This window comes from Gorilla gorilla, chromosome 22, assembly GCF_029281585.2.
Source record: "Gorilla gorilla gorilla isolate KB3781 chromosome 22, NHGRI_mGorGor1-v2.1_pri, whole genome shotgun sequence".
In the NCBI taxonomy this organism is placed as follows: domain Eukaryota; kingdom Metazoa; phylum Chordata; class Mammalia; order Primates; family Hominidae; genus Gorilla; species Gorilla gorilla.
The window spans coordinates 43,592,521-43,605,684 of record NC_073246.2 but is presented as its reverse complement, the minus strand read 5'-3'; the positions used below and the strand labels follow the sequence as shown (position 1 = coordinate 43,605,684).

Here is a 13,164-nt window from a genome sequence, read left to right as displayed (position 1 = left end):
GCAGAGCCTCTCAACAACAATGCAGCTGGGCCGACATCCAAATTCTACCCTCAAAGAACCCTGAGTGGAGAATCCAGCCCTGCTGGGCTGCAGAACTGTGAGCCAATCAATGGGCGTTGCAGGCGGCAATATTTGGGGTAACTTGTTATGCGGCAATATTTGGGGTAACTTGTTATGCAGCAACAGAAAGTGAGTACAGGTGTCTGTGATTTGGGATCTTTCTGAAGCAACCTGAGCAGTTGCTGAAAACTGGGACATAAGCCTCGTCACTGCCAGCGCTCCTAAACCTCATTTGCTTCACAATAAACAGCAACAGCTATTTAGGAAGCAACTTTTTGGTACGAGGTACTAGACCTACATTATGAGTAAGGGGAAAAGTTCACCTTGACACTCCGGGGGTTTAGTGTTATTTTTCTGGCTTTCCTCACCAGGAAGCTCAGAAAGTCATTATTGACTCAGATCACCTACCAGCTAAGTGCTGGAACAAACACGGAAAGCCAGGCCTCCTGCCTCCAGGGTTTCAGCCATTACCCCAACACCCTGTTGCCTCCAAGTTTACCTGACTGTGTTCAAAATCATTGCGGCTTTCTCGGCCAACAAGCTCATTAAAAGATGCTCACCATTCTTAGTTGTTAGGGAAATGCAAATCAAAACCACAATGAGATGCCCTCTCACACCCACTGCGATGTCTATAATCAAAAAGTCAGACAATAGCAAGAGCTGGAGAAGATGTGGAGAAATTGGAGCCCTTGGATGCTATCCATGAAAATGTAAAATGATTGCAGTGCCTGTCTCTCAACTAAGTTAAGCATAGAATTGCCACACGACCCAGCCATTCCATTCCTGGGTTTATACCCAAGAGAAATGAAAGCATATGTCCACACAAAGACTTGCATGTGAATGTTCATAGCATTCCTATTCCTAATAGCCAAAAGGTGGAAATAACCTAAGTGTCCATCAACTGAGGGAGGGATACATAAATGTGGCCCATCCATACAGTGGAGTATTACTCAGCCAGGAACAAAGCACTGACACACTACAATGTAGATGAACCTTGAAAACACTGTGCTCAGTGACAGAAGCCAGACACAAAGATCACCGATGATGTGATTCCGTGTATAGAAAATGATCCGGATAGGCAGATCCATAGAGACTGAAAGAAGACTGATGGTTGCCGGAGGCTGGTGGGACATGGAGGAACTGTGGGGTGCTAGCTGAAGTCTATGGGCTTTCTTTTGAGGTGATAAAAATGTAGTAAAATTGACCATGTTGATAGTTGCACTACTGAATATTGTAAAAGCCATTGAATTGGACACTTCACGTGATGACTATGGTGGATGAATTATATCTCAATAAAGCTGTTACCAAAAAATAAAAAAAATCATTGCTGCTGAAACGTAGCCCCCACACTGTCCTGTTCCCTGCTGTTTGGCTGTGGATGTAGCAGCTCCCTCGACAGATGCCATCCGTCAAAGTAGGGAGGCTTTGAGGAGCCCCCTCACCCCCATCCTGCAGAAAGACTCCCTCCAGGATCCCCTCCGAGTGTCCCTGGGAGCCTGTGCTCCTGCTCTGCTTCCAGGTCTGCAAGTGGGCAGCCTGCAGCCTCCAGATTCTGATGTTCTTGACCTTGTCCTCACAGGGAGGGTCACCCTGAGGACTTATGGGCCTGGATGAAATGGTTTTTTTTTTTTGTTTGTTTTGTTTGTTTTTTTGAGACAGAGTTTGGCTCTGTTGCCCAGGCTGGAGTGCAGTGGTGTGATCTCGGCTCGCTGCAACCTCTGCCTCCCAGGTTCAAGCAATTCTCTTGCCTCAGCCTCCTGAGTAGCTGGGATTACAGGCACATGCCACCGTGCCTGGCTAATTTATTTTTATTTTTATTTTTAATAGAGATGGGGTTTCACCATGTTGGCCAGGCTGGTCTCAAACTCCTGACTTCAAGTGATCCGCCCACCTCGGCCTCCCGAAGTGCTGGGATTACAGGCGTGAGCCACCACACTTGCCTTCTGGATGAAATGTTAACTGCTATTTTCTGAGAGTTAATCTCATGCAGGGCAAAGGACATTATCTCTGTGAACTGTGGTTATGGCCACACACAGGAGATATTCTGTGCACATTTTGCAGGCAGAGACTTTGGAGACCCTGCGGCAAAGAGGCTGAATGACACCCAAGGGGGCAGAGCCAGGGTAGAGACCCTGGTCTCTGATGCTGAGGTTCTTGCCCCTCTGTCCCATGGCTTCCTGATGGATTGGAAGTGACCACCAGAAGCTGCAGAGGGGCACAGAAGAGACGTGCCTTCAGAGCCTCCAGGAGGAACCCACCCTGCCCACACCTTGATTCCTGACTTGTGGGTTTGTGATAGTTTGTTACGGCATCCACAGGGCACGAATCCTTCTGCAGAGTTAAAGGAAAGATGCTCCTGCACACTGTAAATGCTGATTAAAGCTATGTTTGCTTGTAGCTCTTCTAGAGTTACAAAAGCAAAGCAAACAGCCAGCCTCAGATAGTGCTTTGGAACAGGCCAGGCGAGGGGTGCCAGCAGGTGCCTCATGGTCCAAGTTTGGGGGAGCCACTGTGGCTGAGCGCTGGCCTGCGTGTGGTGGCAGTGCCATGAGGCTGGGGCCAGCTGGCTCCCTTCTCAGGCCTTGTTCTCTTCTGCAAAATGAGGGGTTGGTCTTGATCATAATTACTCAAATTTAGTGTAGTAGATTGAGTAGTGGTCCCTCAAAAGATGTGTCTAAGCCCTACCCTCTGGTACCTGTGAAGGTGACCTATTTGGAAATAGGGTCTTTGCAGAGATAATTAAGAATCCCAGCCAGGCATAGTGGCTCTTACCTGTAATCCTAGTGCTTTAGGAGGCTGAGGCGGGCAGATCACTTGAGGTCAGGAGTTCAAGACCAGACTGGCTAAGATGGAGAAACCTTGTCTCTACTAAAAATACAAAAATTAGCGGGACGTTGTGGTGGACACCTGTAATCCCAGCTTCTCGGGAGGCTGAGGCAGGAGAATCTCTTGAATCCGGGAGGCGGAGGTTGCAGTGAGCTGAGATTGTGTTACTGTACTCCAGCCTGGGTGACAGAGCCAGACTCCTTCTCAAAAAAAAGAAAAAAAAAGAAGAAGAATCTCGAGATGAGCTCATCTTGGATTCAGAGTGAGCCCTAAACCCAATGAATGGTGTCCTCATGAGATTAGCCAGACAGAAGGCAGGAGGGACAGACACAGGGGAGGAGAGCGCTGGGAGGATGGAAGTGGAGACTACAGAGAGGCTTCCATAGTCACGGGAGGCCAAGCATTGGCGCGACCGTCAGAAGCTGGAGGCGGGCACAGAACAGACGTGTCCCCAGAGCCTGCAGGAGGAACCCACCCTGCCCACACCTTCCTTCCTGACTTGTGGGTTTGTGATACTTTGTTATGGCATCCACAGGGCACAAATCCTGCAGAATTAAAGGAAAGATGCTCCTGCACGCTGTAAATGCTGATTAAAGCTACGTTTGCTTATAGCTCTTACAGAGTTATGAAGGCAAAGCAAATTTGTAAAGTTACAGCTCCAACATTGTAAAACCATTCAAACTAAAAACATGTTGTATGGGGACAGGTTCCACCGGGCTGCCTTGGCAGCCTGGGCTGAGGGGCCCAATGCTGGTGACTCACCTGCCCTCCCTCCCCTTTTCTCTCTGCCAAGCAGGAGCCACCTTTCTTCATGGCGGCCCTGCAGGCCCCAGCCTTGGTGTTGCGGGAAGAGCCTTTCATGAACAGGTCCATGTCACTCTTTTCTCTCCAGCCCATGACAGAAGCGGGACACGGCCTGCACGGGTGGCACCAAGGCGGCATCATCGGGCTCTTCCCAATGTGAAGGAAGCTTTGACTCCATGATGAACCGTTTGTCGGGGGCTGACTCCAGGCCCGGCTATGGTTGTATTTTACAGAACTTGCTGGAGAGACCTGTCTTGCTGGGCTGATGGATTCAGAACCAATGATGGGAACAGGGTCAGGTCCTCCGTCCAGTGAGTGAGGAGGGATTCCAGATGAGCCTCTGGACCCTCTTCCTATGAGCAGGTGGCTTCTATCCTGAAGATGGAAACAGCCTGCTCTTCACCGTCGAGACCCTGATGGAGGAAGGTGCTCCCTAGTGAGGCCGAGGGCCCCCTTTTCAGACATACAGTGGCACCTTGTTCCTCTGGGCTGGGTCTTTGTGGTAGGCCAGTGTTGTGGTCGTGGGCACCTAAGTTGTGGGCACTTGGAGGGATGGAGGCCTTTAGGCTGCACCAAGTTACCTGCTTCGGCTTCTGGTTCCTCAGTTATAAAACCAGATGGTCAGAGTAGGGAGCCTCGAGGGTCCCATCCAGGTCTACAGGTGGATAATCTGCGCGCAGAGGCCACACTGTGAGAGAAGACCTGGTGGAGGATGTTTCCCGTGTCGCAGCTGCAAGTAGGAAGAGTGTGAATCCCTGTGAATCGGCAGAGAAGAGCAAGGGGAGGGTTCAGGTGTAGGTGGGGGCGGGAGGGAGGATTAGGGGGAGGTGGTGTCAGTTTCCCAAGGCTGCTGTAATGAATATCCACAGACTTGGAGGCTTAAACAACACACACCATCTTATGGTTCTCAAAATCAGAATGCTGAAATGGGTCTTGCGGGGTGAAATCTGTGAACAGTCATTTCTTCCCTCTCCAGGCCCTGATGGGGGAAGGGGCTCCTGGGCCAGTGTCAGCAGGGCCGGGTTCTTCTGGAGGCTCAGGGGAGAAGCTGCCTTCCTGTCTTTTCAGCTTCCAGAGGCCGCCTGCACGCCTCAGGGTCCCCGCAGCAGACCACATCACTCCAACCTTCGCTTCATCCTTGCATCTCCTCCTCCGCCTCCCTTCCTCCCTCTCATAAGGACCCTAGGATGACACTGGACCCCCCGACTGACCCAGGAGAATCTCCGCAACATGTGGGGAGGTGGAGTGATTGTGCAAAGCAGAGTGAGGTGGTGTTGCTGGAAGACTTGAATCACATCTGCAGGACCTCTGCGGAAGCTCTGGGGATAAGATTTGGCATCTTTGCAGTGGCCGTTATTCCGCCCACCGCAGGGGCCCCCACCTGATGATAGAGAAAAGGCACATAGAAGATGCTCGGAAACACGTGTTGAGTGAAAGAGTGAGTGGCTGTGTGGAGCCAAGACTAGGTTGGTCTGTGCAGGAGGTGTAACAAGAGCTGCATCTTGTATTTCTGCCTGCCTTCCTGCCTCTGCCATTGACTGGAGGTCAGCAGGTCTGACAGTTCCAGAAATAGAACTTCTGCTCTGATCTGATCCACACGAAGGTGAAGGTCAGGTGCAGGATCCCCCGCCCCCACCTTGTGAGTTCTGGGGGTGCTGAGCCAGGGCCCCACCTCTGCCCTGGGGCACACCCCCTGCCAAGTTTGCTTGGAGGCTCCTTTGAGCTCAGGCACACCCAAGAGCCAGAAGGAGAGGACTTGTAAAGACAGGGACTGTAACCCCAGGCAGGCCTGTGTCCTGGCCCTTAGGGAAGGAATAATGAGTAGACTCTTGTGTAAGAAAGATGAGAATCAGGCAGATAAAGGGCCCAGTGAAGCCGCCTGCCCCACTCCCTACCCCCAGGACTGAACCTTGAACCCCACCTAACATTCCAGCTCCACTGCGGTGCCCTGGTCTCTGTGACAACCGGGAATCATTTTACAAATAGAAGATTGTGGATCCGTGGGAACGCAGAGGTGAGGAAGTCTCAGGAGTAAAGGTTTCACTTACGGCACCTTGGTGCGAAGGTGTCAGGCCAGGCCTTGGAGCCAAATTCTATGCAGAATGACCAAGTGCAGAGAGCAGAAAACATGGGCTATGTTCCTGACCCTTTGCCTGTTAGCCGTGTGGCTCTGGTTCTGGAGTGAAGGGAGCAGCAGGATGCTCTGGGCCTTAAGTGACAGAATTCCTAACTCTCTGAGACCAGAGCAAGGCTTTGGAAAGGCTGGAGGGAAGCCCTTAAGTCGGTGAGGTCTTCCTGGCTTGCCCCATGGAGGCAAGATGGCTGCAGGGACTCCAGGCATCACGTCCATTGAGGACAACATCCAATGCAGAAAGGAGGGCAGGTGGCAAAGGGGCTTCTCCTCTCACAGCTCTTTATCACAAACTCCTGCCTCGTCCAGCATCCCTCAAAGACTGCTTTGTTTCCCATCAGCAGGAATGCGTGGCTGGAAGGAATCTCCCAGGAATTCACAGTTCACCCCTAAATCAATCCGTGGGGCCCGAGGGGCAAAGTGTCTAAGTGACCCAGCCCTCAGTCTTGTGTCTGTTCCTGAGAAGGAGGTCAGCCTTGCCCCTCAGGAGCTGCATGTACCAAATGTGAGTGTGTGTGTGCCTGAGTGTGCCTGTTCACCTCAGTGAGTGTGTACATGTGTGAAAGCGAATGTTTGTATGTGCACAGGTGTGTGCTGTGTGCATACAAAGCGGGGGCAGGGCGTGTGGGGTTGTTGTACCTGAGCGAGTTAGAAAAACGCCACACTTTGAGATGAATTAAGAGTCCTTTATTAGCTGGCAACCGAGAGACGGCTAACGCTCAAAATACTCTCGGCCCCAAGGAAGGGGCTTGATTAACTTTTACATCTTGGTTTAGGAAGGGGAGGGGGGGTCTAGCTAGAACAATTTTACAGAAGTTAAGTAGTCAAAAAGTTGAAAGGATAAATGGTTACAGGAAAGTAAACAGTTCCAGGTGCAGGGGCTTTAAGACTACTACAAGGTGATAGATGCGGGGCTTTGGGCGTTATCAATCAGACGAATTCCTGGGAACTGCGGATACAGCTCACCACAGTATCTTATCAGTTAATTGCATTCTTGGATCTGCTGGGAGTCAGCTTGCACAAGTTAAGTCCTTGAGGAAGGGGCTGCCAATGAAAGAGCCAAGATGGAGTTTGTCTGGTTCTCTCAGCTAAGGGAGAGACAAGGCTAGGTGAATAAAGGAAAAACAAGGTTGGGCATTACAGGGAGGTGGAGTGATTGTGTAAAGCAGAGTGAGGTGGTGCTGCTGGAAGACATGGATGGAGGCATGACACAGACTGTCCACTGCAAAAACCATGGACGGAGTCGTCATGGAGGCGTCACACAGACTGTCCACTGCAAAGACCACAGATGGAGGCGTGACACAGACTGTCTGCTGCAGGGGCCATGGACGGAGGCAGCCTCCGAGCCAGCCCAGCAGCCATGGACGGAGGAGCCTCGGAGCCAGCCCAGCAGCTCTCCTGTGAGTGGGGCCGGCACTGTCCCCAGCATTTGTGCCACCGGTGCTGTAGAAGGGCTGGGAGACAGCACATGGGGACTTGCCATTCCCGTTCTGTTCCGCAGCACCGGAGGGGTGGACGGGACAGGACCGGCTGCTCATTCCACGCTGGAGGGAGGCCAGGAGTCTCAGCTGGAGGCAGTCACCTGACCTGGAGAGTGCAAAGTGCCTAACACAGGTGCTCACCCCTCTTCCCCCTCACCCCTGTCTGGACCTGGGGCATGGAGCCTTCCTCTAAGTCTGGTCTCCCCGCTCCCCCAGGAAAGTCCTGGAGGGGATGGCCTGGGATGGGCTAGGACCCGGTTCCCACCTCAGGAGGCCTCTGGCCATGGAAGTGCTAAGGTGCCTAGTATCCGTCTGTCCGGGTGACTCTGGCTTGGGGGTTGGGTGGCCTTGCCTGTGTCCAGCGACATGGGGAGGTGTGTGTGGAAAACCAGATGCCACCTCACTCACATGGCGGGGGGCGGTGGCTGGGGGTTGGAGGTGATGGCTACTGGTTCCTCCCCCATTGGGGACCATTTCCAGGGACGCTGGTACCCACAAGCCTGGATCCTGGTGTGCTCTGCTGCTTTCCTTCCAGCCCTGGCCTCATCAGACCTCCAAGGCTCCCTAGACAGGGTTAATTATTCACGTGGCCCAGGACCCAGGTACAAAGTCTTCTTCCCACATCTGCATAAGCTGCTCTCGTGACGGGGCTCCAAGGAGGAGAGGGCAATTGTTTTATTTTAATCATTAAAACATTTTCTGGGATATACGTGTTGGTTGAAAACAATTAGAAGGTATAGAAAAGTATAAACAAAAAATTAAAGACAAGCCAGGTGCTGTGGCTTACGCCTATAATCCCAGCACTTTGGGTGCCCAAAGCAGGCAGATCTCCTGAGGTCAGGAGTTCAAGACCAGCCTGGCCAACATGGCAAAACACCATCTCTACCAAAAACACAAAAATTAGCTGGGCATGATGGCGAACGTCTGTAATCCCAGTCGCTTGGGAGGCTGAGGCAGGGGAATCGCTTGAACCCGGGTGGCAGAGGTTGCAGTGAGCTAAGATCATGTCACTGCATTCCAGCCTGGGCAACAGAGTGAGACTCAGTCTAAAAAAAAAAAAAAAAATAATTAAAGACAAAAAATTGAAAACCACCTGTAAGCCCATCATTCAGAGACAGGCACTACTAACAACTCATGGTGTTTCCTTCCAGGGTTCGTTTGTTTGTTTTTCCCGACACAGTAGGGTCCACGAGGAAGTCAGGATCCACCGGCAATATTTGCAGTGTTATGTTGAATGTGGCAACTGGCTGCGTGACGATAGAGAAGTAAACAGCATGTCCGGTGGCAGTCGGTTACCACACAGAATTTAGGAGGCCCAGTGAAATGCGAATGCTAGGTAAGTGACACATAAGTTTTTGATATAAGTATATCCCAGGCAACATTTATTTATTGGAAATTGAAACTCACATTTAACTGGCCATATTATTTTTTTTAAATTTTTTTGTTTTCTATATCTTTTGTTTGCTGAATTTCTAGCAACCTTAGATGGAGAGGTGGCTCTGAGATTAGCATCCCCACAGGCCCACCTCTGGCTGGAGAGACAAAGGGAGGTGGGGTGCTGCCAGGGAGGGAGAGCCAAGGTCTACTTCCACGCTGCTCCCAGACCTGGGGCCAGAGGCCCGCTTGCTGGGGGCTGGGGCTCAGAGGGGAGCGAGCGGCTGCTGTCAGGCTGTCTGAAAATGCTGTGCGGATTCCCCGATTTTCTCTCGCCTGGCAGGTCACCTGGCCCACACTCTCCTCCCCTGATCTCCTGAGTGCTCCCCTCCACCTGCAGGTCCCCCTCCCCTCTGGGTGAGCCTGGGTGCCAGCACCCTGTTCCGCCTGCCCAGGATGCAGAACAAAAGCACAATGCACAGAAACACAGCAGGTGCGCGCAGGGTGGCAGGCTGGCTTCTCCCTCCCTCCTGCCGAGGTCTCCGCCCCCTTCCCCCTTCCCTCCTTCCCTCCCCTCTCCTCTTCTATTAGAAAATGGGAGTGTTAGGGTTGAATTGTGTCCCCCCAAAACAGGTATGTTGGGGTCCTGATTCCCAGTCCCCTAGAATGTGACCGTGCTTGGAGATAAGACGGTTACAGAGTAACTGATTAAAATGAGGTCATTAGCAGGGACCCTAGTGCAGTATGACCGGTGTCCTTTCAAAAAGGAGAAATTTGGATACAGACATAGACACATACTGAGGGAAGGTGAAGTAAAGGGGCAGGGAGAAGACGGCCTGCGACGGGAGTGACGCCCTTACAAGCCGAGGGACGCCTGGCAGTGCCAGCTGACACCAGGAGCAGGGAGAGGCCTGGAACGGTTCTCCCTGGAGACATCCGGGACACACCTTGATTTCAGGATTCCATGATAGCTTCCAGAACTGCCAAAGAACGCATTTCTGTGTTTTCAGCCACCCAGTCTGTGGTATCTTGTGACTGCCGCCCTAGGAAAGTAAAACAAGGAGTTAATTCATGAAGGGTGGGGGAAATACGTACCCTTTGAAATACCACCTAGAGGAAGGGGTAATAGTACACCCGATCATGTGCTCCAGTTTATGAAATAGTTGCATGTCACTCGGAATTTTGAAAAACAATATATTTTCAGGACTCAAAAGATTTGCTTGCTATGGACTTGTCTTGCAAAATAAAGAATCTCTTTGTAGACCACATTCATAGATGTATTTCGTGTATGTTGACATTGATTTGGCTTGGTCAGAAATAGGAAACGTGAGAACTTGAATATCATGGCGTTTACAAAGCCAGTGAGGTCAGTTCCTCTCCTGGGCCTCAGGTGCAACCATTGGCCGCCTGGCCTACCTCTGGAAAGCGTTTGGAGAGGGCGTGAGTTCTTGCACCCACCCTCTGGTTTTGCAAGCTCCCTCTGCCATGGCTGGTGGAAGGCTGTGTTGGGGGAGGTGGTGGAGTCACAGTGGCCTCCACTATCAATGGTGCAGATGCCTCGTGTGGAAGGTATGATGTGCTGGATTCTGAATGCAGGTTGGGGCTATTTTTAGCATCTGGGCTGGGCACCAGGAGGCTGGGGGTGAGGCAGAGGGAGGGACAAGGCCAACATGATTTGCTGCTAGTGGAGCTGGAGGAGAAGGCACCCACACGCTGGCTGGCCGCCCTCCTTTCCTGCTGGAGTTCCTGGTGAGTGCTTCCCCGGGGGCTGAGTTGTAGCTGTCTCCCTAAACACCTGGAAGGGTGTGGAAATGGGAAGTGACTCGAGGGTTTGGGCCCTGCGCTGCTCGGACTCGAAGGAGAGATGGCCCAGACCTTGGGAAGGATGGTTCTGCCCCATCTGGTACTGGGCTCCTGACCCCTGGGAGGCCTGTTGGTCGGTGGTGAGCGGCTTTGCCACATGTCATGACACATGGACATGATGCCACACTGCCTCAAGGGGCACTTGTGAAGGCCAAACTAGAAATGGATGAGCAGTGCTAAGCCCATGAGGAAGTGACACACCAGTGACAGCCTTGATGGCGGGGCCATGGGCTGAGAGGGTCTGGTCCCTTGGCTGCCACCAGCCTCCCAGGGCGTGTCTGCCACCAGCCTCCCAGGGCTGGGCAGCAACCATCCACAGGGCTGGGGCTCAGCCTCTCTCCCTTTGTGGGAGCCACTGTCTTCTAAGGGTGTGGACATACATGTGGTCTGCTCTCTCCTTCCATGTTTCCTGGGCTGGAGAAGACCCGAGTCAGCACGTGAACGAGAGAGGAGGCGGCTCTCCGCAAAGAAACCTAAACACAGGGTCTGATTCCCACTTCCCAGAGCCTCCTTCAGGGAAGCCATTGGCCCAAACCACTTTACAGTCACAGACTATTTGTGCGGAGGGAGACATTCCAGATCATCTTGCTTGATGCTTGCCAGCACATCAAGATGGTTCCTTTTTGTTGTCACTTGGAAAAAGGCTTGAAGGATAATACTCTTGGTTAAATGAACTGCAGGACTTTTCAGGGCCTTGACTAAGCTCACATGATCAGGGTGTCAATAAATAGGGGTGTGGTATTCGGTATTCTACAAGTTTGTTGATTGAAACCTTTTACAATTTTATTTTCCCTTTATTTTTTAGAGATGGGGTCTTGCTCTGTCATCCAGGCTGGAGTGTAGTTGCATGATCATGGCTCACTGTGGCCTCAAAACCCTGGGCTCAAGTGATCCTCTTGCCTTAGCCTCTCCATTAGCTGGGTCTACAGGTGCATACCACCACGCCCGGCTAATAGTTTAAAAACATTTTGTGGATATGGGGTCTCCCCATGTTACCCAGGCTGGTCTTGTGAGCCACTGCATCCAGCCTGAAACCTTTTAAAAGTCAGGCTTATTGAGATATAGGCTGGCGAGGTGGCTCATGCCTGTAATTCCAGCAATTTAGGAGGCTGAGGTGAGAGGATCATTTGAGGCCAGGAGTTTGAGACCAGTCTGGACAACATAGCAAGACCTCATCTCTACAAAAAAATTAAAACTAGCTGGGCATAGTGGCACATGCCTGTAGGTCCTAGCTACCAGGAAGTCTGGGGTGGGAGGATTGCTTGAGCTGGGTGACAGGCAATAGAATGAGACCCTATTAAAAAAAAAAGATAGAGTTATATAATCAACATACGGTAAAACTCATTGTTTTAGTGTACAGTTCTACGAGTTTTGACAAAGTTCTATGAGTTTGGCAAAGTGGTCACAGTTGTGTAACCACCACCATAGCCAAACATAGACCACATCTATATCACCCCCAAACCACCCCCACACTCCTTGGCAGCCAGTTCCCTGCTCCCACTCTCAGCCCCTGCAACCACCAATTTGTTCCCTGTCTCTACAGTTTTGCCTTTTCCAGAATGTCCTCTCCATGGGATCTCAGCGTGTGGCTTTTGGTGTCTGGCATCTTTCACTCAGCGTAACACGTCTGAGATTCATCCATGTCATTGTAAGTGTCAGTAGATGGTTCCTTTTTGTTGCTGAATAATAATATCTGCTGTTAGGGTTCCCCACAGTTTGCTTATCCACGTCCCAGCTGATGGATATTTGGGTTGTCTCCAGTTTGGAACGATTATGAATAAGCTGCCAGAAACATTTGTCTCCAGGTTTTTCTGTGATCTCTAGGCTTTGTTTGTTTGTGTTTGTTTTTGTTTTGTTTATGTTTTTGAGACAGAGTCTTGCTCTGTTGCCCAGGCTGGAGTGCTATGGCATGATCTTGGCTCACTGCAACCTCCGCCTCCTAGGTTCAAGCAATTTTCCTCTCTCAGCCTCCCGAGTAGCTGTGACTACAGGTGTACACCACCACACCCGGCTAATTTTTGTATTTTTAGTAGAGACGGGGTTTTGCCAGGTTGGCCAGGCTGGTCTCAAACTCCTGACCTCAAGAGATCCGCCCACCTCAGCTTCCCAAAGTGCTGGGATTACAGGCGTGAGCCACTGTGCCTGCCCTGATCACTAGTTTTTACTTTTTGGGTAAATATCCAGGATTAGGATTGCTGGGTCATTCATTAAGTATCTGTTTAACTTTATAAGAAACTGCCCACCTATTTTCCAAAGTGGCTATTGCATCTTGCATTCTCGTTGGTGACTTGTGTGAGCTTCACTGGCTCCACGTTCTCACCAGCTTGGATTGCTTGAGCCAAGGAGTTCAAGACCAGCCTGGGCAACATAGTGAAACCTGTCTCTATAAAAAAATAAACAAATTTAGCCAGGTATGGTGGTGCGTATCTGTAGTCCCAGCTACTCAGGAGGCTGAGATGGGAGGATTGCTTGAGCCTGGGAGGTCGAGGCTGCAGTGAGCCAGGATTGCACCATTGCACTCCAGCCAGCCTGGGTGACAGAGTGAGACCCTGCCTCAAAAACAAAACAAAACAAAAAACCCCAACAAACAAACAAACAAACAAACCCCCCCCCCCAAAAAAAAAA

The 13,164-nt window shown here is 51.2% G+C and overlaps 1 protein-coding gene and 1 long non-coding RNA gene across 2 annotated transcripts; one reads left to right on the top strand and one right to left on the bottom strand.

Moving 5' to 3' along the window:
* Positions 1 to 3,863: 3,863 nt before the first annotated feature.
* On the bottom strand, positions 3,864 to 5,010 carry LOC109024464 (uncharacterized). Its single transcript, XR_002003966.4, has 3 exons — positions 4,902 to 5,010; positions 4,272 to 4,445; positions 3,864 to 4,103 (listed from the first exon to the last, which is right to left on the bottom strand). It is a non-coding gene; the product is annotated as an uncharacterized lncRNA (long non-coding RNA).
* Positions 5,011 to 6,786: 1,776 nt separating this feature from the next.
* On the top strand, positions 6,787 to 9,873 carry LOC101135071 (putative uncharacterized protein encoded by LINC00479). Its single transcript, XM_063702625.1, has 5 exons — positions 6,787 to 7,221; positions 7,323 to 7,435; positions 7,783 to 7,904; positions 8,454 to 8,638; positions 9,020 to 9,873. Exons 1-4 carry the CDS (start codon positions 7,146 to 7,148, stop codon positions 8,569 to 8,571), a joined length of 429 nt encoding a protein of 142 aa, XP_063558695.1. The 5' UTR covers positions 6,787 to 7,145; the 3' UTR covers positions 8,572 to 8,638; positions 9,020 to 9,873.
* The last annotated feature ends 3,291 nt before the right edge of the window (positions 9,874 to 13,164 follow it).